Source organism: Chrysemys picta, chromosome 4 (assembly GCF_011386835.1).
Source record: "Chrysemys picta bellii isolate R12L10 chromosome 4, ASM1138683v2, whole genome shotgun sequence".
Taxonomy (NCBI): Eukaryota; Metazoa; Chordata; order Testudines; family Emydidae; genus Chrysemys; species Chrysemys picta.
Window position 1 is genome coordinate 25,235,136 of NC_088794.1, and position 25,814 is coordinate 25,260,949.

The 25,814-nt window shown below is 54.8% G+C and overlaps 2 protein-coding genes across 2 annotated transcripts; one reads left to right on the forward strand and one right to left on the reverse strand.

Moving 5' to 3' along the window:
- The first annotated feature begins 2,107 nt into the window (after positions 1 to 2,107).
- On the forward strand, positions 2,108 to 14,681 carry RPS6KB2 (ribosomal protein S6 kinase B2). Its single transcript, XM_005280536.5, has 15 exons — positions 2,108 to 2,256; positions 3,313 to 3,347; positions 3,611 to 3,731; positions 6,967 to 7,035; positions 7,127 to 7,274; positions 7,536 to 7,593; positions 8,531 to 8,631; positions 8,723 to 8,813; positions 9,016 to 9,106; positions 9,436 to 9,543; positions 9,866 to 9,928; positions 10,273 to 10,350; positions 10,843 to 10,950; positions 11,108 to 11,220; positions 11,619 to 14,681. Exons 1-15 carry the CDS (start codon positions 2,185 to 2,187, stop codon positions 11,779 to 11,781), a joined length of 1,419 nt encoding a protein of 472 aa, XP_005280593.2. The 5' UTR covers positions 2,108 to 2,184; the 3' UTR covers positions 11,782 to 14,681.
- Positions 11,967 to 25,641, reverse strand: PTPRCAP (protein tyrosine phosphatase receptor type C associated protein). Its single transcript, XM_065591755.1, has 2 exons — positions 25,513 to 25,641; positions 11,967 to 13,901 (listed from the first exon to the last, which is right to left on the reverse strand). Exons 1-2 carry the CDS (start codon positions 25,513 to 25,515, stop codon positions 13,302 to 13,304), a joined length of 603 nt encoding a protein of 200 aa, XP_065447827.1. The 5' UTR covers positions 25,516 to 25,641; the 3' UTR covers positions 11,967 to 13,301.
- Between the last annotated feature and the right edge of the window lie 173 nt (positions 25,642 to 25,814).

Below are 25,814 nucleotides of genomic sequence, written 5' to 3' on the forward strand. Positions count from 1 at the left end.
CGCACACTGGTCCCCAAGCCTCGGCACCCCCCCCCCCCGAGACTGGAGCCGCCAGCGCCGGCTTGCTGATGTGCCCCTGCAGCCCCTAGGCGAGGGGATTGAGGGAATCTCTGCATGCTGCCCCCGCCCCCAGTGCCAGCTCTGCAGTTCCCATTGGCCGCAGGACCTGTGCACCGCGCAGAGCAGACATGCCGGCCACCTCGGGAAGCAGAGCAGCATGGAGCCAAGGCAGGCAGGGATCCTGCATTAGCCCTGCTGTGCCACTGACCAGGAGCTGCCCGAGGTAAGTGCCTCCTGGCCAGAGCATGCACCGTAGACCTCAACCCCAGCCCTGAGCCCCCTCCCACACCCAAACTCCCACCCAGACCCCACACTAGGGTTACCATTTGTCTGGATTCTCCCGGACACGTCCGGCTTTTTAGGTTAAAAATAGCGTTCGGGGGGGAATTTGTAAATATCTTAAAATGTCCGGCATTCTCCCCCCCTGCAGAGCACGGCGCGGGTGATAGTGCGGCCGGCTGGATTGAGCCACTAGCATGGGGCTCCAGCAGCCAGAGCCTCTCCTCCCCTTCCCTCCCCTGCAGCTTCAAATCACTGGCCAGGCGTCCTCCGGCAGCTCTAGAGATCCTCCCTCCTCCTCCCCCCCCCCTCCCCTGCTGCCCAGTGTGCGGCACCCTGGGGAGAGCCGGGGCACGGCTGTTCTAACCTGCTTTTGCAGGGGGGAGAGAACTGCCCCGCAGCAGGGAAAACAGAATTTAGCTCCTGTCTGGAGCCCAGGTGTCCGTTTCCTCACAGGGCGCTGGTCGTGCCCTCGCTGGAACGGAGCGGGGGCAGGGGGAGGGTGACTGCGGGGTACTTGACCGATGGAAAGGACGCCTGGCAGCAGTAGCCGTGCCCAGCCTGGTGCTGGGGGATAGATGTTGGGGAAGATTAAAAAAAAAAAAACAAAGCCCTAGACAGATGGTGGTTAGAGGCCTTGGGGGGGTCCCCCCCATTAAGGTATTCTGAAGTCTCCCTACCCCCAGGCCCTCTGAGCCAGTTGTGGCTGTGTCCAGATGCTCCCTGGAGTGTGCCGCGGAGCAGCATGGTAAGGGAGCCAGGGGGTTGGAGAAGGGGCAGGGGGGTTCTGGAGGGGGCAGTCAAGGGACAGGGAGTAGGGGGGGTTGGAGGTTCTGGGGGGGCCTGTCAGGGGACAGGGGTGTGGAGAGTGGTCGGAGCAGTTGGGACAGGGAGCAGGGGAGGTAGATGGGTTGGGGGTTCTGGGGGGGGGGTGGCAGTCAGGGCACAGGGAGTGGTTGGATGGGCGTGGGAGTCCCGGGCCTCTGTCTGGGGGCGGGGGTGAGGATAAGAGTCGGGACAGTCAGGGGACAGGTAGGGGGTAAGGTTCTAGGGAGGGTGGGGGGGGTCTCAGGAGGGGGCAGTCAGGGGACACAAGGAGCAGGGGGGTTGGGGATTCTGAGGGGGCCAGTCAGGGGACAGGAAGTGGGAGGGAGTGGATGGGGGCTAGGGCGGGGCTCACACCCCCCCCCCCCGTGTCCTCTTTTTTGATTGTTGAAATATGGTAGCCCTAGCCCACACCTCAAACCTCCTGCCAGACCCCAACCCCTGTCCCATCCCTGGCTGCACCCCCCCCCAGCTAGAGCCGCACCCCAATCCCCTGCCCCCACCCCCGCACTCCAGACCCCCAGGGGTCCACGGGAGAGTTAATCCAGCCGCGTTACGGGACCCCCAGCATGTGGGGAGCAGTGCGCTGTGGGGCCGGACAGACGTGGGACACCCCACCCTGGCGGCCGGGATCACAGCCGGGGCAGGAACACGGAGCGAGCCCCGCCCAGGGAAGGGAAGGGAAGGGGCAGGAGTGGGGGGGGGAGGTAAGAGGAGCCCCTGCGGGAAGAGACTCACGGGGGAGGAGGGGGGGCAGGTCTGGGGGAGAGCAATAGGCATAAGCGCACAGCTACATATACTCCGACCCCGGGGTCATGTTTCCCAGAGGCCCCCGCGACTGAGTCTCTTCCCTTTCCGAATCCCTCAGCGAACCAGGACTACAGTTCCCAGAAGCCTTGGTGACGTCACACACGGCGCTCGGGGGCCCGGGACGGTGGCGGGCGCGGGGCTGTGACGCAGCACTGGGAAGGAGGGGGCGGGGCCCGGCCGGGGGAACCCGGGGCAGCCGCAGCCGTCGCCATGGCCGGGGTGTTCGACATCGACCTGGAGACCGAGGAGGGGAGCGACGGGGACGAGCCCGAGCTGGGGGCGGTGAGAGCGGGGGGTGGACAGAGCCACGGACCGGGACCCCCACCTGCCCCCAGGCCCCCCATCTATCCCGTGCCTGGCCCCACAACCTGGTCCCCTGGGGCCCCCCACCTGCCCTCCAGGGCTCCTATCTATCCCCTACCTCAATCCCTGGGGCCCTCAACCTGCTCCTCAGCCCACCAGCTTGGTCCCCTGCCCTCGGTCCCTCCAACCTGCCCCCAAGGTTCCCTATCTATCCCCTGCATGGCCCCCCAACCTGGTCCCCAGGGGCCACACACCTGCCCTTCAGGGCCTTCATGTATCCCCTGCCTGAACCTCTGGGCCCTCCAACCTGCTCCTCAGCTCCCCCATATGCCCCCAGGCACCCTAATCTGCCTCTCAACCCTGCTACCCCTACAGAGTCCTCAGCTCCCCTGCACCTGCCCCCTCTCCCTGGGCTTCTGTGCTCCTCTGCCCCCCCCCCCCCTTAAGATCTCCCTCTGCACTTGCCCCCAGTGTCCGGGTAGCATGTGATTTTTCTTCCGCCCCCCCCTCCCTCCCCCCCAAGGAAGTTGCGTGGGCGACGAGGCCCCCTGCATCTTGTCCCACCTCCCCACAGTCTGTGACTCTGGACAGTGTGATGAGCAGTGTCCTTGGAAGGTGACTGCACCCCGATCACAGAGCATCCTTGTTACCTGTGACTAATAACACCCCAGCGAAACCAGCGCCTCACCCTGCCCCTGGGAGGCTGTCAGCTCCCTGTCCTCTTGATGTGCCACAGCCTGACCTTAAACCTGGCACCTCCCAGCAGCCAGACCTGAAAACTGGTGCTGCCCACCCCATTGGCACTCTCTGGCAGTCTGCTCCTAGCCCTGGTACATAACTCATCTCTCTGCCCCATGCCCAACCCCTGGCTGCCTGCTCCTAGCCCTGCTGCCCCCTTAGACTCCAAGTGCCTGATCCTAGTTCTGGTGCCACTAGCCCCTGTGCCCTTGGCAGACTGCCCCTAACCCCTGTGACCCCTTGTCCTTGTGGGGGTTGTCAGTGTGTGCTTGTCTGATTTCCCCATCTCTGTCCTAGGAGATGGATTTGGAGCTGCGGGGGAATGGCCTGGAGTAAGTAGCCCAGGGAAGGGGCTGGGTGGGTGCAGGGGCTTTGGACAAATGTCATTCTTTCTTTGGGGAGCTGATGAATCGAACCAGCCTCCCTGGGTGGAGGGAGTGGGCACTCATGAGCCAGAACCTGCCCTATTCCCAGGGGCTTTCCCCCAGCTGTTCACTGGCCCAGTATTCCCTCTCCCTGGGCGGCTCTTCCTCCCTGTTCTCTATGGTGTCTCCAGCATGTGCTCCCTGCTCACGTCTCTTCCCATCTCCTTCAGGCCGGTGGGGCACTATGAGGAGATCGAGATCTCGGAGAGCAGCGTCAACAATGGCCCTGAGCGCATTGGGCCCCACTGTTTCGAGCTGCTGCGCGTCCTAGGCAAGGGTGGCTACGGCAAGGTAGGGAAGGGCCAGACGCATGGGACTGATGGGGCCAGCTGCGGGGAGCAAGGGTGTGTGCCTCACATGTCCCTACTACCTCATCTCTCTCTACTGGGGGATGTCACTGTGGGACTGACTCACCCCTATTTCTCTCCTGGACCCCTGCTAGCCAGAAACCTCTATGGATGAGAACGAGGAGGGTGGGGGGGGGGGAGAGATTGGGCGCTGGGACCCTTGCCAGAGTCTGCTCTAGGGCTCTATATTGCGGGCAACTTGTCTGGTGGAGAGAACTGGTCAGAAATTTCAATTCTGACATGCCATTGTTGTGCCACATGGCTAGTGTAGTTCAGATGCCTCCTGGCCCTGATCTCCTCTGTGGACCTGGATCCTTAGCTAGACTACCTCTCCCAGGATGCACCATGAACTCAGTTCTTGTGGAGGACAGGCGGCACCAAGTGGCTCTCGCATGGCTCCAGCGCATCATGGGAAATGAAGTGTGGTTGGGGAGCTTGGCTTATAGAGGGGCTGCATAAGGCCACTGAGCTACAACTCCCATGAGGCCCTGTGGCTGCATTTCTGAATCCTGTCATGTTGTTTCCATCGGGGCATCTCCTCCCAGATGGTCCCCTGAGTTGCTGGAAGAAGCTGCCTACCTGCTGTTGGCATGGCACTGGGTATCTGGCACTGGACGAAATGCAGAGACAAAATTTCTCTATACTTTAAATGACTGCTTCATGGAGCAGCTGGTACGGGAACCCACAAGGGGAGAGGCAACTCTGGATTTAGTCCTAAGTGGAGTGCAGGAGCTGGTCCAAGAGGTAATAATAACAGGACCGCTTAGAAATAGTGACCATAATATAATAACATTTAACATCCCTGTGGTGGGAAGAACATCTCAACAGCCCAACACTGTGGCATTTAATTTAAAAAAGGGGAACTATGCAAAAATGAAGTGGTTAGTTAAACAGAAATTAAAAGGTACAGTGACTAAAGTGAAATCCCTGCAAGCTGCATGGGCGCTTTTTAAAGACACCGTAATAGAGGCCTAACTTCAATGTATACCCCAAATTAAGAAACCCGGTAAAAGAACTACAAAAGAGCCACCGTTGCTTAACAACCATGTAAAAGAAGCAGTGAGAGATAAAAAGACTTCCTTTAAAAAGTGGAAGTCAAATCCTAGTGAGGTAAATAGAAAGGAGCATAAAAACTGCCAAATTAAGTGTAAAAATGTAATAAGAAAAGCCAAAGAGGAGTTTGAAGAACGGCTAGCCAAAAATTCAAAAGGTAATAACAAAATGTTTTTTAAGTACATCAGTAGCAGGAAGCCTGCTAAATAACCAGTGGGGCTCCTTGATGATAGAGAGAGAAAAGGAGCGCTTAAAGACGATAAAGTCATTGCGGAGAAACTAAATGAGTTCTTTGCTTCAGTCTTCACAGCTGAGGATGTTAGGAAGTTTCCCAAACCTGAGCCAGTTTTTGTAGGTGACAAATCTGAGGAACTGTCACAGATTGAAGTGTCACTAGAGGAGGTTTTGGAATTAATTGATGAACTTAACATTAACAAATCACTGGGACCAGATGGCATTCACCCAAGCGTTCTGAAAGAACTCAAATGTGAAATTGCGAAACTATTAACTAGGGTTTGTAACCTGTCCTTTAAATCGGCTTCTGTACCCAATGACTGGAAGTTAGCTAATGTAACTCCAATATTTAAAAAGGGCTCTAGAGGTGATCCCGGCAATTACAGACCAGTAAGTCTAACATCGGTACCGGGCAAATTAGTCAAAACAATAGTAAAGAATAAAATTGTCAGACACATAGAAGAACATAAAATGTTGGGCAAAAGTCAACATGGTTTCTCTAAAGGGAAATTGTGTCTTACTAACCTATTAGAGTTCTTTGAAGGGGTCAGCAAACATGTGGACAAGGGGGATCCAGTGGACATAGTGTACTTAGATTTCCAAAAAGCCTTTGACAAGGTCCCTCACCGAAGGCTCTTACATAAATTAAGTTGTCATGGGATAAAAGGAAAGGTCCTTTCATGGATTGAGAACTGGTTAAAAGACAGGGAACAAAGGGTAGGAATTAATCGTAAATTCTCAGAATGGAGAGGGGTAACTAATGGTGTTCCCCAATGGTCAGTCCTAGGACCAATCCTATTCAATTTATTCATAAATGATCTGGAGAAAGGGGTAAAAAGTGAGGTTGCAAAGTTTGCAGATGATACTAAACTGCTCAAGATAGTTAAGACCAAAGCAGACTGTGAAGAACTTCAAAAAGATCTCACAAAACTAAGTGATTGGGCAACAAAATGGCAAATGAAATTTAATGTGGATAAATGAAAAGTAATGCACATTGGAAAAAATAACCCCAACTATACATGCAATATGATGGGGGCTAATTTAGCTACAACAAATCAGGAAAAAGATCTTGGAGTCATTGTGGATAGTTCTCTGAAGATGTCCACGCAGTGTGCAGAGGCGGTCAAAAAAGCAAACAGGATGTTATGAATCATTAAAAAGGGGATAGAGAATAAGACAGAATATATTATTGCCCTTATATAAATCGATGGTACACCCACATCTTGAATACTGCGTACAGATGTGGTCGCCTCATCTCAAAAAAGATACACTGGCACTAGAAAAGGTTCAGAAAAGGGCAACTAAAATGATTAGGGGTTTGGAATGGGTCCCATATGAGGAGAGATTAAAGAGGCTAGGACTTTTCAGCTTGGAAAAGAGGAGACTAAGGGGGGATATGATAGAGGTATATAAAATTATGAGTGATGTGGAGAAAGTAGATAAGGAAAAGTTACTTATTCCCATAATACAAGAACTAGGGGTCACCAAATGAAATTAATAGGCAGCAGGTTTAAAACAAAGAAAAGGAAGAAGTTCTTCACACAGCGCACAGTCAACTTGTGGAACTCCTTACCTGAGGAAGTGGTGAAGGCTAGGACTATAACCGCGTTTAAAAGAGAAATGGATAAATTCATGGTGGTTAAGTCCATTAATGGCTATTACCAGGATGGGTAAGGAATGGTGTCCCTAGCCTCTGTTTGTCAGAGGGTAGAGATGGAGGGGAGGAGAGAGATCACTTGATCATTACCTGTTAGGTCCACTCCCTCTGGGGCACCTGGCATTGGCCACTGTGGGTAGACAGGATACTGGGCTAGATGGACCTTTGGTCTGACCCAGTATGGCTGTTCTTATGTACAACCGCCTGCCCTAAAGACTCCTCTCTTCCCTCGCAGGTGTTCCAGGTGCGGAAGGTGCAGGGGACCAATGCCGGGAAGATCTTTGCCATGAAAGTCCTGAAGAAGGTAACTAGCTGGCCAGCCCTTCCTGCTGCTGAGCTCGGAGGTGCACCCTACTGGCACCCTAATGTCCCTCTCTCTGTCTGTCTCCCCCCAGGCCAAAATCGCCTGCAACGCCAAGGACACGGCTCACACCAAGGCTGAGAGGAACATCCTGGAGGCCATCAAACACCCCTTCATCGTGGACCTGATCTACGCCTTCCAGACGGGTGGCAAGCTCTACCTCATCCTCGAGTGCTTGAGTGGTATGGGGCAGGGCTGAGGCTGGGGATGGCTTGGGAGGGTTCGGCCCTGGCAAGGGCTGCGGGAGAGACCAGGCTGCATGTGAGTGACCTATGTGAGAACAGTGTTGTCAGAGACTGTATAGTGCTGTCGGCCTGCAATCTGGCCAGAGCTGCCCCCTCTCTATCCTCATGACCTCTCTGGGTGGGTGGGAGGGGAGTATGTGGGGCAGGAGCCAGGACCTGTGTGGGGAGCTCAGGTACCTCTTTGTTTTGGGTCTGCAGGTGGAGAGCTCTTCATGCAGCTGGAGCGTGAGGGCATTTTCCTGGAGGATACAGCATGGTCAGTGACTGGAGTAGCTGGGAGCACACTGCCCCCCCAGCCCCGCCCAGCCAGTGCTCCGGCTGTGTTGTGATTGTTTTTGTAGGCTCCCGATCTCCAGCCCAGTACCCGTCCTGCCCTTGCTGTGTTGACAGTCTGTGTGGAAAGGACCTGCTCCCATTGTGCAAACACACCACAGAGCGGGGCTCTTCAGAGGGATCACTGAGCTGTTGTCGAGTGCAAAGCCATGTTTAAAGCCAGACGGTGCCCCTGTGCCAGAGCACCAAGGCAGAGCCAACCCGCTGGCGCCAGGACCTGAGGGAGGCAGGGGCTCGTGTGCAGCAGGGAATGGGGGCAGGTTGGAATACATAATAACTGGCACAGCTCAGCATCCCACGTTGTGCACACTGCCAGGAGCAGCCCGGGGCTCACCGTGACCTGCTGACTCCATGGTCAACACCATAGTCCTTGGTTACACAGTGTCGGTCACCACTGGTTCGAATGGCAGCCAGTCTCCTTCAGGTGGAGACAAGCAAGGGCTGGGAGGAGGTAGTGGTGGGCTGGGGGGAGCAGGGGTCCCAGCAAGGGGAGGCAGGTACAGAGGGGAGGAACTGGGCTGCACAGGTGCAGAGCTAAGCAGGAGGGAGGGCGCAGGAAGGTAGAGGGAATGCCAGCTGGGGCCCAGCCAGCCTGGGAGAGGTGGGGCCGTACTGGTCTGTGAGTGGTGAAGAGGTTCTTGTGCCATGGGGGTGCCCACAGCATTTCCCAGGGCCTGACTGGATCCCCTGGGTAGTGCCCAATTCTCTGGCACGGTGGGAGCCATCCCCCTGGTTTGATCGGGCATGTCAGCTGCTGCTCCCACTGGGGAGCTGCATGGCTGGCACTTCAGGGAGCAGGGCCCCCACGAGCTGCGGGTGTCAGAGTGGTACTGACTGCTTCGTTCCTGCTTGTGCCGCAGCTTCTATCTGAGCGAGATCACACTGGCCCTGGGCCACCTGCACTGCAACGGCATCATCTACCGGGACCTGAAGCCGGAAAATATCATGTTGAACAGCCAAGGTATGGAGCCCGGGGGCAGCGGGGTTCGATGCGGGGTGCTGGGAGAGCCCTGGCTGGGGAGGTCTGACCCATGGGGTCTTGTCTCCCTCAGGGCACATCAAGCTGACAGACTTCGGACTGTGCAAGGAGTCGATCCATGAGGGAGCCGTCACTCACACCTTCTGTGGGACCATTGAGTACATGTAGGTGCCCCAGAGACACCCACCTCCCCTCGCACTGCTTGCCTGTGGGCCCTGGCCCCAGAGACACCCACCTCCCCTCACACTGCTCCCCCATGCGACCTGGCCCCAGAGACATCCCCTCTCCCCTCACGCTGCTCCCCTGGGGGGCCTTGGGGTGGTCAGTGGCTGGCCCAGCAGCTCAGGGTGTCTGTGCCGCCCCTAGGGCTCCAGAGATCCTGATGCGGAGCGGACACAACCGGGCCGTGGACTGGTGGAGCCTCGGGGCCTTGATGTACGACATGCTCACTGGATCGGCAAGTCCTGCTCGTGCTGTTAACGTGGGGGTGGGGGGGCCGGAGCCACAGGCTGAGTGTTTCCCTTTTCCCCAGGTACAGTTCTGGGCCTGGCTGTTGCTCTGTCCCATGAGCCTTTGCATCAAACGGCACCTTCCCTCACCCCAGCGCGATCCCTAACTCTGCACCCTCTGCCCCAGCCCAGACCCTTGTTCTGCGCCAGGTTCAGCGCCCCTTGTGCCCCTCCCCACAATGCTGAGCCATGCCTCTCCCCCAGCATGGCCCCCTTTTGCTGTTGCTCACACCTTGCCCCGCCCCCGTGCTCAACCCCCTTTGTGCTTCCTTTGTAGCCGCCCTTCACGGCTGAGAACCGGAAGAAAACCATCGACAAGATCCTCAAGGGGAAGCTGGTGCTGCCGCCTTACCTGACCCCCGACGCCCGGGATCTACTCAAGAAGGTACTGCTTGCATGCCCTCTCCCTGCCCCCCCAACTAGGATACCGCCTCACGTTCCTGACCTGTGCGACTCCCCCCAGTAGGTTACCAGCACCTGCCCCTGTCTGACACTGTTGCCATCTCCTTCACTTCCGCTCTTCAAAGCTGCTGACCCATCAGCCCCAGAACCAACCTGATCTTGGATCAGGGCTTTTGTATGGGTCTCACCAAAATAGTTGCCACTAGATGTGGAATCAGGATGGGGGCAGAGGGGGAACCCCCCACGTCCCATGTCCGCCAGGCTGTTTCCCCTGAGGGCCCCCTGACTCCGTTCTCTCTTTTCAGTTCCTCAAGAGAAACCCCAGCCAGAGGATTGGGGGCGGGACGGGCGATGCAGCTGATGTGCAGGTAGGTAGGTGGGAGGAAAGGGGCAGTATGCAGCGCTCTGAAGGGGGGATTTTCTCCCCTAGCTGCACCCATGGGCACACTGGAGTCAGTGGCAGGAGGCGGCTCCCTTCCCTGTGCCATGGCTCTGGGCAGGGGGCGGAGCCTCTTCTCCACATGGGCACAGGCTTGTGCCCAGCCTTGCCATGGCCTTCCTGGGCCCAGGACTCCCCGCACCACAGGGCGTCTGCATGGGAAGCCCAGGGGAGGGCACAGGCCTGAGCTGGGCAGGTACCCATGCTGGGCAAGGGGGAGGAGAGGGCAGCTGCTGGACTTCTGACCTCCTGCCTGTGTGTCTGTCCCTACAGAAGCAGCCGTTTTTCCGCCAAGTCAACTGGGATGAACTGCTGGCACGCAAGCTGGACCCACCCTTCAGACCCTGCCTGGTACTGCCCTGCCCCCGCCCCCAGCCACCCCCCAATGGCAGGAGAGAGCCAGCCCATTGCTCCCTGCTTGCCTTGCCCAGCTCAGCCTGGGCTGAGCTCAGAACAGGCCTGCCTTGCTCTCTCCCACATGGCAATAGATGTCTCACCCCTAGGGGGCCTCGCAGCTCTCAGCACCCTCCCCCGGGTGGCAGTGCAGAGCACTCGCACCTAGGGCTCCTTGCAGCCCAGCCCTCCCGGTATTGGGGGAGGGAGACAGTGTTGGAGAATGGGACCCAGATGTCCAGGACAGCTGTGCAGGGCGCTCAGCCCCCAGGAGGCCCTGCAGCTCCCAGCCCCCTGGGGGAGGAAAACCTGGATGGCAAATGGGAAGCCAGATCCTTTATGTGGCAAGCCTGGTTGCCATCCTCCCCTGCTGGTGGATGGCGCTGATGCCAGGCTGCCCCTCCTGTTCTGGGCCGACCCCTCTTTGTCCCCCTCCCTCCTGCCTTGCAGCAATCGGATGATGACGTCAGCCAGTTCGACACCCGCTTCACTCGTCAGACACCCGTGGATAGCCCTGACGATGTCTCCATTAGTGAGAGTGCCAACCAGGCCTTCCTGGTAAGGATTCCCAGCATGGGGTGCTGTCACAGCTGGGAGGGGGTGGAGCTAGCACTGCCCAGCCCCACCCTCCCCAGCAGGGGGCCCTCTGACACCTGGGGGGGGTGGAGCTTGCACTGTGGCATCCCTGCTGCTCTGACCTCTGTCCTCTCTGCAGGGCTTCACCTATGTGGCCCCATCGGTGCTGGAGAGCATTAAGGAGGGCTTCTCCTTCCAGCCAAAGGTGCGCTCCCCTCGCCGGCTCAACAGCAGCCCCAGAACGCCCGTCAGGTACGACTAGGGGCACCTCCAAAGGAGATGACCAACAGGCAGGGCTCCTTTCCCCTCTAGGGGGCACTGGCTCCGATCCGGCACCAGGCTGGGGGAATTGGTTGACTCAGGGGGATGGGGAGTGGGATATGAGGCCTTTCCTCTCTAGGGGGCAGTGGCTCTAGCATTCCCTTCCTGGGATTTCTCAACAGTAGATACCCCTCTCTCTGTATGGTGTTGCCATGTGGAGCTGCGGATCTGGGTGGGCAGGGAGGCAGTGCCAAGGCGTGGGGTTATTAACAGGGTTCCCGTGGAGGGGTTGGGATGGGGGCTGTGGATTGGGGCTTGGGGGAGTTGAGTGCCAAGGCCTGGGGCTGTTGATTGCAGGGTTTCACTCCCAGTTTCCTTCTTGCTTTCAGCCCGTTGAAGTTCTCTCCCTTCGAGGCCTTCAAACCCAGCCTGGCGGTGGAGCCCATGGAGCTAGGGCTGCCGCCCCCACCAGAGGGCACAGCCCCCCTGCCCATCAAGACGCCGCCGGGCACCAAGAAGCAGAAGGGGGGCCGGGGCCGGGTGGCAAGGTAGCTTGAGGCAGGCATGGTGCCCCTGCCTGGGCAGGAGACTCAGCTTGGGCCGGCGGGAAACTCCCTGTGGAGGTGCCCAGCCTGTCGGTGACCCATGGGGTGGACATAGCCCCCTGACAGCTGAGTGGGGCTGGGGGGTGTCGGGGGCCCCCAGCCGGGATGGACTCAGGAGGAGATGCTTTGTCAGGGCTGCAATTCCAGCAGGTGGGGCAGCCCCGGCTGGGGAGGGCAGGGGGTGCTGAGCCCCCGGGCTGCAGCTCCCACCAACGGGGCTTTTAACCCTTCCTTGGTGCTCTGTTTTTATTGCTACAAATCATCTTTCGGGTTCGAGGGGCTGCGCAGGGCGGTGTTTGTGTGTGTGTGTGTGTGTGTGTGTGTGTGTGTGTGTGTTAGCGCTAGAGGAGAGCAGAGCGTGGGGGGTAGAGCATGGCAGGGGCGTTGTCGGGGGGTGTCAGTGTGTGCTGGGGAGGGAGCAGAGCATGTCTGGGGGGCCTGTGTGAAGAAGGGCATCATGCAGGGTATGTGGTGGGGGTTCAGCCCCAGGGGTTGGGGGGGGCAAAGCCTGGAGAGGCATGGTGTGGGGGGGGACAGTGGGGGTACTGAGTATTGGGGAAATGACCACACTTTGTCTCCTCTGGGTGGGAGGTTTGCTGGCTTGTCTGCTGTACTCCGTGTCACCTTGTGACATGTGGGGGGGGGGGGCAGACAGCCCCTCTCTGTGGCTGGGTCTGTGCCAATTAAAGCCTGGATATGGCTGTGCTGTGGCCCTCCCTTCTTGTTGCTGGGGGGAGGGGAGGTAGTTTGCCACCACCCCCTTGCCAGCTGCTCCATGGTGTTTGGGGGGAGGGGTGTCACTCCAGCTGGTGGGCAGCCAGTTGGGGGAATTGCCCAATGGGGAAGCCTCATACTCTGCTCCCATCATGTTCTAGGGCAGGAGAGCCTGGAGAGCCTTCCTTAAGGCCAGAAGGCTGGGGTCACCCTCCCTTCCCCTTCTTCCAGCGGTGTGGTTCACAGCCGGTTCTGCCCCTCCTATGCAGCCCCACCCCCAGCATTCCCCTCTGGGGTAAATGAAGCTGCAGAGTGTGACAGGTTATGAGCAATGCTGCCCCTTTATTGGTGCCTGTAGCGGTGCCTGTGGGCTAATCAGCAGCTCCCCAGTGGGAGTGGAGCCACGCCCTCATGTTACGGTGTCACACCCCATATCCTGGTGCAGGCAGTGGGGGTGGGGGAGGAGGAATGCTAGAGTCAATGCAGAGTCTGGGGGGAAGGGGGCGCTCCCTGCTCTGCTTGGGCTGGCTCTCCTGGTGTGTGTGTGGGGGGAGAGGTGGGGTGCAGGGGGCCCCATGCAGCCCCATGGCGAGGGGTGGAGAGCTCTGCAGGGAGGGGTGGGGTGTGGGGAGCAGTTCATCCCAGCTCCTTGCGGGGGGGCTGGGAGCAGTTGTTCACCTGCAGTTGCTCCCCAGTGAGCAAGTGGGGGGCTACATTTCCCCCCCTGTAGTCTGTGTCCTTCCCTCAGCTCCCCTAGAGGGCAGTGACATGCTGGCGGCTGCCTCCCTCCGCGGCGCTGTCCTCCCAGGCAGCTGTCCCGGAGAAGGAGTGCAGGTCGCTGAGCAGGCCCCCGGCGCTGGCACCCTCTGCCTCCCCTCCCTCTTCCAGGGCTCCCTCAGGGGCATCGCGGGGCAGGGTCCCCTCTGGCACAGCAGTGCCCTCCTCCTCGCTCTGCTGTTCCTGCCCTCCTCCACCTTCCTCCTCATCCCGCTGAAGGGTCTCCTTGTCCTCCTCCTCCTCCTCGTCGTCCTCATCCTCGTCGTCCTCCTTGCCTTGCCAGTGCCTCTCAGGGGGCACCTGCCCTTGCAGCTCACGCCAGCGCCTGGCCAGGGCTTCCAGCAGGCGGTGTGGCTGGCACAGGTGGCGTGGGTGATACCTGCCGTCTGAATCATGGCTCAGCTTGCGCCAGGCCAGGGCCAGTACCAGGAGCAGCAGCAGGAGCAGGAAGACCAGGAAGACCACAGCCACGGAGTTGTTGTCTGGATTGGAGTCTGAGCCCAGCGCGGCTCCCGGAAGCATCAGGAGTGCCAGCCCTGCAGAGAGCATCCCCCATGGGGCACGGAGAGCGGAGTGCTGGGGGAGGAGGGAAAGGGGACGAGGTTAATGACTGCCTGCAGCTGTGCCAGGCTTGTGGGCATGCCGGGGACCTTGGCACTGCATGGATACCCCTTCCCCATGCTCAACACAATAGCTTTGTGTTGCTGTAACACAGCATCCTGGACCCCATATTCACCACTGGGATATTGTGATATGTTTTGTGCAAAGTACACCTTGCGAGGTATCATTGTTCCATTGAACATTGCCATTCGGTTGGATTGTCTGTACTGTCATGGCACGTGGAGTTATGAAGTATTGCTATATGTTTGGTACTGAAATATGTGGTAAGTGGGACATGTGCACAGTCAGCCTTTCAGTGGTAACAAAGGAGCAACTGACAAGACAGATTTACATCAGGCCACGAAGCCATGTCTGGCTGGTCCTGTCAAGAATTCACTCTCAGAGAGGGCACATATGCGATGGGGGCTGTCTAACCTCCATGTCACAGCAAGGATCTTTCTAGCCCCTGAGGGTTGATGGCATCACTACTTGGCCTCTCTCCTCCCACATGTCAGCACTTGGAAGATCATTTTGAAAGCAAAGTCTTTGAACCGGGGAGATTGGTCCCAGGCTGGGAAGCAAATTCTCCCAGTGTAATAAGAACTGTTAACTGCCTGAAACATCCAGTGGGGTGTGAATTTAGACTGAGGTTTTTTTTATTTCTTATATAACTAACTTTGATTTCTATGCCTGCTTATAATCACTTAAATCTTATCTTTCTGTAGTAAATAAATCTGTTTTAGATTTTTCCTAAAACTGTGTTTTCGGTTGAAGTGCTGGGGAAATCTCAGGTTAACAAGGGCTGGTGCATATCCACTATCCTTTGCCACTCCAACAAACTAATTCATGGGCTTGCACTGTCCACGGAAGTCTTGAGCTGTGTAAGATGCTATATTTCTGAGGTGCAAGCTGGGGACTAGGGTGATTTGTACAATTCATGAGTGACTTAGCGAGTATTCATGCAATTTAGCTGGATGTAGGTCTCCACATGCTGTTGGCTGAGTGATCACAGTAGCTGGAGGGGTTTGCTGCTTGTCACTGGCATAGCCTTGTGAGAAACAGCTCAGGTTATAGAGTTAAGGGGGCACAGTGGTCCCAAAGTTCCAGGTTGTACCCCAGGAATCCTGTCTCAGTGGCACAATGAGCAGGATGAAATGCATGGCTTGTTTTGACCGAGATTTGCAATTCTTACTTAAAATCTCTACACCAGTGTAAGACTTTAAGTGGGCTGCCTCAATGCAGTCAAGAAAGAATTACAAGTTTAATTATTTTGTGTTTGCATATTTTGGGAAAGGGAAGTAGGAGCAGAAAGGCATAAGAAGGAGTGAGTGACACAGTTGCCAGGTTAGAGCTGTACAGACTGCAGGTAGCAGAAAAAGAGAGAAACAGCATCAGTTGAAAATGAAAGAACGAGAGATAAAGGAGAGGGGGGGGGGGAAGGGCTGCCAGAGAGGAGACAGCACATCAAGTGCCTCTAGAGCTGAAAATCAAGGACCCTGAGGAAGGAGAGAGATTGAAAACACCAACTGGACTTGCTAGAAAAGCAAAACCAGAACCATCTCACCCCACTGATTCCCAGCTCTCCAAAAATCCACAAACAGGAGAATTATGTCCTTCACATAAGAAGATGGGTGATATCACAGAATATTTTACTACTTTTGAGAGGCTGTGTGCAGCTTATGTGATTCCTGATGAAAAAGTCCCCTCCCTGATTGCAAAGTTAACTGGTAAAGTTCTTACTATTCTCCAGTGAAATGCCAATTCAGGATGCTTTAGCTTACTGTAAATTAAAAAAAAAAAACTGTTTTGAAACGATTTCAGATTACCCCTGAAACAGATAGGGTGACATTTAGAAATCTTAAGAGAAATGCTGATCTGAGTAATGGGGAATATGTAAACAGGATGAAAGATCGAATGGGAAAATGGATGAGGGAGAAAAGTTTTGAACAAATGTTTGACCTTGTTGCTCAGGAGCATTTCCTAAGCATATATAAAGATGATGTAAAACTAGGGTGACCAGACGCAATTTGTCTCACTGGCATCACTCATTATTATTATTATTATTTTTTTTGCTCCGCCGGCAGTACTCGGGGTTGGTTTTTTTTTGCTCCTCCCCCCCGCCCCCCCGGTGTCCCGATATTTTCTTCCTCTCATCTGGTCACCCTATGTAAAACAGTGTCTATGGGATAAAAATGTAAAAACTGTAGACGAGAAGGCATCTCTACCTGATGGCTTTGAGCAGACCCAGGCATCTATTGAGAGAAAGTCACAGAAGGGGGTGGGGGTGGGGGTGGGGGTGGGGGGTAAACCTTGGTGGGAAAGGAGAATCCCATTTTGCCCCTGGGAAGAAAGAGGGAGGCTGGGCACTCACCATCCCAAACCTCCTGTGAAAATAGAAGAGCCCAAAAGGTGCTATCATAGTAATTCCACTGATCACCTGAGAAATAAGTGCCCTGTGCTGGGAGGAAGAAGGCAACAAGTAGCCCATGTTAATGTTGCTGTCCTCAGCACAGGATCCTCTGAGGCACCTGACACTTCTTATATTGATTTTGTGGGATTGGCCTCCGAAGAAGCAGACATGGAACTCATAAAGGTTGTCAAAATTAATGGCAGGGAAAATTTAGGATGGGAAGGTACAGGTGCAGAGATTTCTGCGGTTAAGTAGAATGTAATTCAAGAAGGTAACACATTGCCAGGACAGATGGCAGAGCTTTTATTAGTAGGAGGTTTCCAGATTCTTGTGCCTTTGGCCATAATGCACAGTGAAACTGATGGGTTAGAAAGTGAATTAAAGGTGGGAGTAGTGGATGATATCCCCATTGACATGTTTATTGGGAATGATTTTTTCCCTATAGCTCAGATTGTTGTAGCCTGCAGCAAGAAATGGTTTGCATATTGGCCTGCTAAACCCAGGGTTGAGAGTTCAATCCTTGAGGGGGGTCATTTAGGGATCTGGGGCAAAAATCTGTTTGGGGATTGGTCCTGCTTTGAGCAGGGGGTTGGACTAGATGACCTCCTGAGGTCCCTTCCAGTCTATGAATATTTTGCTGGGACACCAGAGGGAAAGGGTAAAGTCCCAGAAACTGCTGAAGGAAAGGGAGAAAATCTCATTGATTCCTCTGCAGCAAAGGGAAATAATATGATTCCAGGTGTGGAGGGAGGGGGGGATTGAGACCAGCTCCTGTACCACAGCTGAAGTTAGCACCTCTTTAGGAAGAGAGAGGGGTGGCTCAGTGGTTTGAGCATTGGCCTGCTAAACCGAGGTTTGTGAGCTCAATCTATGAGGGGGCCATTTAGGGAACTGGGGTAAAAATCTGTCTGGGGATTGGTCTAGATGACCTCCTGAGGTCCCTTCCAACCCTGATATTCTATGAGAAAACTATTCCAGCCATTATCTGTGAGCCCTTTGCAGCTAATCAAGGGATAGTTTTTTGCTTTAGAGAGATGTGTCCTAGAGGGGACCCCAGGTCCTTCCTTTGAGAAGGAAAATGTGGAAAGAATAGTGGGAGCACGTGGATATCTCACTGGTCACTTGGGAGAGGATGCCCAGAAGTGAGTGGCTGATTCAGCATCTGTGCACCCAGGCATGCCACCTGTAACTTAGGTTCAAAGAGGGGACTGTGTAACTGACCTTTTGGAGGGTAGCAGTCACATAGCTAATTTCTCAGGGAAAGGGGTGATGGAGGTACTTCAATCCAGGTCCCATTTTTTTAGGACACCCATAATAATAATATAAATATACCTATCTCCTAGAACTGGAAGGGACCCTGAAAGGTCATCAAGTCCAGCCCCCTGCCTTCTCTAGGAGGACCAAGAACTGATTTTGCCCCAGATCCCTAAGTGGCCCCCTCAAGGATTGAACTCACAACACTAGGTTTAGCAGACCAAGGCTCAAACCACTGAGCTATCCCCATCTTTATATGACTGTGAAAAGTCAAGTCAAGATGCAGCTCCCATAACTGTAACAGCCAAGAAGCTGAGTCCAGGAAGCTTCCAGGCAATGGTTGTCTGTGAGCATACAAATCACTCAGTTGGCGGAGAAGAGAAGCTGGTAAGACACACAAAGCAGCTGATGGAGAGCTGCTGGAAAAAGGTGTGTCTGACTAAAGAGCAAGCACTTGTAACCTAGAGACACAAATAATGAATCTCTAAAAAAGGCGGGTGGGGAAGGTCCCAAAAGGGGAGATAGATTTCTTGCATATGGACATACTGGGGTTGGGAGACAGCTCCACACAGGACCAGCCAAAATACAGAATCCCCTTACATCCTTACCTCACCAGACTGTGCAGTACCAAAGCCCCAAAGATATGGATTGAGAAGGGAACACTGAAGGGAAAGAAAAGCCAGTAACTGAACACATGCTAAGGTTCAGGAAGGAGTTGAAAGACACAATGGGTGTTGAACAAACCAGACTGTCTAAATAGAGGACATGGTATGACAAAGCTACTTGTAAACACCCATCTGTGGTAAAGGGTTTGATGCTACTCTTAAACCTCCTGATAAAATTTGTGATGCTAATGGTAAACCTTGTGACGAAGAATTTGGGGCTGATGTTAAGCCTGATGAAAAGGTGCAATATGCATGATTTTGGGGGAAAGCTTTTGAACATGCTCGGAGTGGTAAATAAGATCAAACCATGTGTTAAGAAGCTCTGTAGCAATGCTGCTTTTCAGCTCATACCTGTAAACAGACTTGGAGCTTGTCACAGCAGAGAAACCATAATAAACCTGTTCTGCTATATGGAAGGGGAAACTGAGACACACCACCTTATCTCTTTAATAGCTAAATGCCAAAATATCTACGCTATAGAACACATTAATATCTACATTGAGCTAACACCAATGGGAGAAGCAAAAGGGCTAACAATGCTGCAAAGATACAAATAGATGCTTTTGAGCAACCCAGAGAAGGCACGCTAGCTAACTTTTGAGATCACTGGACAGATCCACAAGGTATTAGAAGGTACACAGAACTTTGCAAGAGCTCATGTGGGTAATACTACAATGTTTAGCAACACTTGGGCATTATATTGTCAAAACCTAAAGAGGACTGTGGCCACACTGTCTCTGCTTTAGGGATTAACACTCTTGCAGTAGGGGGAGGTGTGACACTCTGTATCTCAAAGTAGCACCCTGGATCCCCATATTCACTACTGTGATGTGATTGTGATATGTTTTTTACAAAGTACGCCTTGTGAGGTATCATTTATAAAGTCTTGATCCATTGAACATTGCTATTCGGTTGGATTGTCTGTACTGTCATGGCGTGTGAAGTTATGAAGTATTGCTATATGTTTGGTACTGAAATATGTGGTAAGCGGGACATGCCCACAGCCAGTCTTTCAGTGGTATCAAAGCAGCACCTAGTGAGACAGATTTAAATCAGGACCAGCCAGACAGGAGTTAATGGCCCATCAAGAAGAAGCCACTCTCCCAGAGCCTCCTCAGAGAGGGCATGTACGCAATGGGGGCTGCCTAACCCCAATGTCGCAGCCAGGATTTTTCTAGCACCTGGAGAGAAAGTCTAAACGAGAGTCGATGACATCACCACTTGGCCTCTCTCCTCCCCCACCTCAACACCTGGAAGCTTGTTTGGAAAGCAAAGTCTTTGAATGGCGGAGATTGGTCCCAGGCTGGGAAGCAAATTCCCCCTGTGTAATAAAAACTGTCAACTGCCTGAAACATCCAGTGGGGTGAGCAACTGCTTGATTCAAATCTTGTTTAGTCTGTAGAATTTAGACTGCGAGATTTTTTATTTCTCATGTATCCAACTTTACTCTCTATGCCTGCTACTTATAATCACTTAAATCTATCTTTCTGTAGTAAATAAATCTGTTTTATATTTTACCTAAAACATCACCTCCATATTGGTGCACATAACAAAATTCATGTGGTGGGGGTGGGGCTGAGGGGTTCTGAGTGTGGGAGGGAGCTCAGGGCTGGGGCAGAGGGTTGGGGGATGAGGGCTCTGGGGTGGGGCCAGGGATGAGGTGTTTCAGGTGCAGGAGGGTGCTCTGGGGCTATGGCAGGGAGAGAGGACTCCGCCCTGCTCTCTCTCCCCCACAGCAGGACCTGGGCTAGCAGGGAGAGGCGCTCCTCCCTGGGCCGTGGCAGGTTCAGGTCGGGGGTTGGGTTCGGGCCGAGCAAGAGGAGCCCCTCCCTGGCCGCAGCAGGTCCGGGTCTGAGTAGGGTGCCCCAGCCACGGCAGGTCTGGGCCAGGGCTGGGTCCGGGGCTGAGTTGGGGCTGCAAGAGGGACGCCCCAGCCGTTGCAGGTTCGGACCGCCCCAGCCGTTGCAGGTTCGGACCGCCCCTCCCCCAGTCCGGAGCTGAGTTGGGGCCAGGGGAGAGGTGCCCCTTCCCCAGCCATGGCAGGTCCCAGTCGGGGGGTTCCCTGAGCGCCTGCGTGGTGCTAAATAGGCTGCTTTGTGGCCATGCAGCTTACAGGGAACTTGGTTGGCACGGGGGGGGGCGGCATTAGGCAGGGCTGAGGGGAGAGGTCAGAGTTGGGTGCAGGGAGCTGTGGGTTGGCACTAGGTGGGGAGTTAGGCAGGCTGTATGAGTGTGTGGGGTGCCTTACCCCCCACGCAAGTGCATTGGGTGCAGGTCGGGCTGGTGCATTGTTGGGTCTCGTGCCCCTCGCAGGCAGTTGCAAGGCCGTGTGTGTCGGGGGAGGGGAGCGGTTTCTGCTCAGCTCATTCTCAGTCGCCCCGCAGGGGCTGTGAGTCTCGCTCTGGTGTGGCTTCCCCACCCTGCCGTGTGTGTGTGTCTGGGGGGGGGGTAGGGGAGGGCGGCGGCGGGTGGCATGTATCACATGCTACATGGCCTGTGTGGGTGTCTCCTGAGGGTGCAGGTCTCACCCAGCTGACAAGGGTAACAGGAAGCTGCGGTCAGGCAGGTGACAGCAGTAGTGCGAGAGGTGGCTTTGTAGCTGGCAGCAGCTGCAGGGCCCAGCCCCGCTTGTTCTGAGCTCCAGCCCCCTGGGCTGGTACTGGGCCCAGTTCAGCAATCCCGGGCTCTCAGTGTGAGCCGAGCCTGGCTCCCCAGAGCAGCAGGCCAGAGCGCTGACCACTGCAGGGCTGGGGCCCCACTTGTCCTTGCCCCACAGAGCAGCCCTTCCCAGACCTGCAGCCAGCCAGCAAGGGCCTGCCAGTGGGCACAGGGTCACCCATGTTTTCCAGGGGGCTCAGAAGCAAGGAATAGGAACCTAAAGAGGTGCCATAGTGAGTCAGGCCATGGTCCATCTATCCCAGTATCCTGTCAGTCAACAGTGGCCAGGGCCAGATGCTTCAGAGGGACTGAACAGAAAAGGGCAATTATCCAGTGAGCCATCCCTTGTCGTCCAGTCCCAGCTTCTGGCAGTCAGAGGTTTAGGGACACCCAGAGCGTGGGGATGTGTCCCTGACTCTCTTGGCTAATAGCCATTGATGAACCTATTCTCCAGGAACTTATTTAATTCTTTTTTTAACCTAGTTATACATTTGGCCTTCACAACATCCCCTGGCAATGAATACCACAGGTTGACTATGCATTGTCTGAAGAAATGCTTCCTTTTGTTTGTTTTAAGCCTACTGCCTATTAATTTAATTGGGTGACCCCTGGTTCTTGTATTGTAGGAAAGGGTAAATAACATTTTTCTATTCACTTTCTTCACATCATTCATTTTCTAGCCCTCTATCATATCCCCTCTTAGTCGTCTCTTTTCTAAGCAGAACAGCCCCCGACTTTTTAGTCTTTCCTCCTACGGAAGCTGTTCCAGACCCTCCATCATCTTTGTTGACCTTCTCTGAACTTTTTCCAGTTCAACCATATCATCTCTGAGATTTGTGGCTGTACCATGGATTTATATAGTAATTATGATATTTTTGGTCTTAATATCTATCCTTTTCCTAATGGTTCCTAACGTTGTTAGCCTTTTTGACCACTGCTGTGCATTGAGCAGATGTTTTCCGAGAATTGTCCACAATGACTCCAAGATCATTTTTGAATGGTAATAGCTAATTTAGACCCCATCATTTTGTATGTCTAGTTGGAATTATTTTTTTCCAGTGTGCATTACTTTGCACTTGGCAACATTGAAGTTCATCTGCCATTGTGTTGCCCAGTCGCTACCCAGTTTTGTGAGATATCTTTGTAACTCTGCACGGTCTGCTTTGGACGTAACTATCTCAAATAATTTTGTATCATCCGCAGATTTTGCCGCCTCACCGTTCACTTTCTTTTTCAGATCATTTATGAATACGTTGAACAGCAGTGGTTCCAATACAGATCCCCAGGGGATCCTGCTGTTTACCTCTTCTCATTCTGTAATTGACCATTTATTCCTACCCTTTGTTTCATGTCTTTTAACCAGTTACTGATCCATGAGCAGACCTTCCCTCTTATCCCATCACTGCTTGGTTTGCTTAGGAGCCTTTGGTGAAGGGACCTTGTCAAAGATTTTCTGAAAAGCCAAGTACACTACAGCCATTGGATTACCCTTGTCCGCGTGTTTGTTGACACCCACAAAGAATTATAATAGATTGCTGAGGCATGATTTCCCTTTACAAAAGCTGTGTTGATTCTACCCCAACATACAGTGTTCATCTATGTATCTGATCATTCTTTTCTTTACCACAAATTCAACCAATTTACCCGATACTGAAGTTAGGCTTACTGGCCAGTAATTGCCAGGATTGCCTCTGTAACCCTTTTTAAAAATCGGTATTACATTAACTATCTTCCAGGCATCTGCTACAAAGGCTGATTTATGCAATACCAGAGTTAGTAGTTGTGCAATTTCATATTTGAGTTCCTTCAGAACTCTTGGGTGAATAAGATCCAGTCCTGGGGACGTATTACTGTTTAATTTATCAATTTGTTCCAAAGCCTTTTCTACTGACACATTTGGGACAGTACTTCAGATTTCCCCCCCAAAAGGCTAGCTTTCGGGGCAGGATGGAGCGATCTCCCCCACATCCTCTGCAGTGCAGGCCGATGCAAATAATTCATTTAGCTTCTCTGCAATGGCCTTGTCTTCCTTGAGTTCTCCTTTAGCACCTGTGTCATCTCCTGACTGTTTTGCAGGCTTCCTGCTTCTGATGTACTTTAAAAAAATGTGTGGTTATTTTTTGCTTCTTTAGCAAGCTGTGGCTCAATTTTTGGCCAGCCTAGCTACACTTTCACACTTAACATTTTGCTCGTTCCTATTAGCCTCACTATGATTTGACATAAAGGATGCCTTTTTGCTGCTGACACCTCCTTGAGTCTGCTGTTTTGCCATGGGGCCGCTCATCTGGTCCTCGACTGGCTTTGTGGTGTTGGGGTGTACTTTTAGTCTGAGCTGCTCATGTGGGGGTTTGATATAGTTCCCCTGCTGCTTGCAGGCATTTACCCTTGGGAGAGCTTATTGTAATGTAATGGAGCAGTAAGGAAGAGTGAGGGGAGGGTGTATGTATGTGTGTAGTTAATGGCTCCTGCTCAGACCTGCCTTTGAGAGGCTGTAACTGGCTGTTCTCCCTGCTGGGCCTGTGGGGTGCCCAACAGTGTAGGTGCTGGGAGGCCTGGTGGGACTGGACGGTGTCCCTCACCTAGCAGCCGCTCTGCTGAGTTCCCGTAGCCCCCAAGCCCACCGCACTGCCAGCCACTGGGGCTCAGCCAGCCCCACGGGGCCCTGGCCAGTGCCCAGAGGGGCAGGAGATCCCAGCTGGCTGGGAGGGAGAAGGGCCAAAAGCTGAACCGCTTGGGATGGGAGGGCAGCTGCCCCAGGGCAGGCCCAAGAGCCCCTAACACTGAGGGCTGCGGGGGGAGGGGGGGAAGCCAGGAGAGGAGGTGGGGCTGCCCATTGGGGCAGAATGGGCTGCAGGGGGTCTGTTGTAACACTACCTCTAATGGGGCTTTACCACCTTAACTTCGACTGCCCCTATACCCCGGCCCGTCTCTGCCTCCAGCTCTCTCCTGGGCAGCTGCCTTGTGCATGGGGGGAGACCAGGGCTGGGCTAGCAGGAACTTTGGCAGAGGGGGCAATTGAGGGGGCTCTGGCCTGTCTTAGGTGGCTCGGTCCTTTGCTGGGCCAGGTAGAGTAGGAGTGCGGCCAGCCCGAGAGACAGGGGCAGCGCTGGCACTAACTCATCACAACGCTGCAGGGGCAGGGGGCTGAGGGGAGGAGGAGAGTTGAGCTGCTGAGAAATGAGTCTTTACAGCCCATGGACCGGAAATGGCCCGAAGACTGTCAAGCCAAGAGCAGGGTGCCTCGTGCTGGCTCATGCTCTTCCTGGGCAGGGAGAGACTAAACTTCACCCGCTGCCAACCAGGAGCAGAAGCACCAAGGTACCCTCCTCTCTGCCATGCAACCACCTAGCTGCCTTCTGAGCAATGCCCCAGCACGCCCTGGCTGCTGCTCGCTGCTCTCAGGTTGGCACTCGCTGGGCCTCAGGCCAACAGCTTCTCTTTGCAACAGCAACTAGGAGCTGCCTACCCTGATGGCCGTGCCACTGCTGAGCTATGCATCTATGGCACCACAGCATGGCCACTCCCCAGGGCAAGACACCCCCCTGCCCGGCTACTGCAGAACTCAGCACTGAAACCAGGCAGGCTGGTGCCTTCATGCATCCCAGGCACACATGCATTGAAGCGGGGGAGCAGGGCTCAGGGTCCCCCAGGGACATATCTCATATCACAGCCTGCCAAGCTGCTCCAACTAATCCCCCCTCAGCATGCCTCTAGTCAAAGCTGGGGAGCACAGCACAAGCACTGGCACCGTCCCCTCATGTTTAAGGGCTATGGATTACAGTCCCCCTGCCCCACTTCCAGAGCAGCTCCTGAGGGTTAGCAGCAGCTCCCATGGGGAGGGACAGTTAATAGGGAGCCGGGGGAGGGGGAAGAGGAGCAGACCAGCGGGTTTGGTGGGAGCCCGTTGGTGTTAACAGAGCAGCCCATGCTGTTCTGGATGGGGATTTCCTTGCAGCCTTTGCCTGGGCTGAGCTATTTCCTCCACAGACCCGGGAACAGATCTCCTTCCCATTTTACAGAGGGGAAACTGAGGCACCACAAAGGCACAAGCAACCCCCCCCCACCCAGGTCCCTTCACCTAGGTGGGAAGGGGGGGGGCAAACTTTGGGCTGAGTGCCAGACCTTGGGAGCAGGGCCTGGGCAGGGATGGGGGAGGGGTCAGGCTACCCCATACTCCACCCCGCTGCCCTAGAGGTCCAGCTCCAGCCAGGCCTTCCCTTTGGGGCAGGAGGCTATCAGATGGCAGCCTCTGTGCCCCTTTGCCAATGCTCCTGCATGGGGAGGGCCCAGCCCCAGCTGTCGCCCTCAGCCTGGGGCAACACAGACCCAGGCCAGTCCCTGCCCCTGTTGAGTTCTCAGTTGGTATGTGTGTGGGGTGCCCATCTCTACCCCCCCCCCCCGGGCCATTCCCATCCTGGCTTGAAACCTCCCCCCCGCCTAGTTTCCCTCCAAACATACCTGGTTCAGAGGGTGGGGCAGAGCCAGGGGAAGAAGCCCATTAACCTCATCTAACTTCTTGCCCCCCACCTCCCCTGGAGTTTTCCCCCCCTCCTACCCTGGGGGTGGTGGTGGGGGTTCAGCCCCCAGAGAGGACCCTTACCATTGTGAGGTGATGGCAGCTGGCAGCTCCCGGCAGTCTGGGGGACTGTGCGACTGGCGGGGAGCAACAGAGGCGCGCAGGCGTGGGCGGGCGTTTCCTGCCAGCCCATCCAGCCTGCTGCACTGGGGAGCAGCTGCAACAGCAGCCAAGGGCTGTGCAGCCCTGATTTGCATCAAGCCCCAAGCCCTCAACTGCTGATAGACCGCAGGTTTCAGCCAACCCCCACCCCCTCCCCTCCCAGATCTGGGCAAGGGGGCTTGATCCTTGACATCTTTGCCCATCCCACCCATTTGGGCAGTGCC

Bases quoted from the DNA above. Each gene is read 5' to 3' on its own strand.
- RPS6KB2 (XM_005280536.5), top strand. From the start codon at position 2,185: ATGGCCGGGGTGTTCGACATCGACCTGGAGACCGAGGAGGGGAGCGAC. The intron at 8,814-9,015 runs GTAGGTGCCCCA...TGCCGCCCCTAG, and splicing joins TGTGGGACCATTGAGTACAT to GGCTCCAGAGATCCTGATGC. The intron at 9,544-9,865 runs GTACTGCTTGCA...CTCTCTTTTCAG, and splicing joins CCCGGGATCTACTCAAGAAG to TTCCTCAAGAGAAACCCCAG.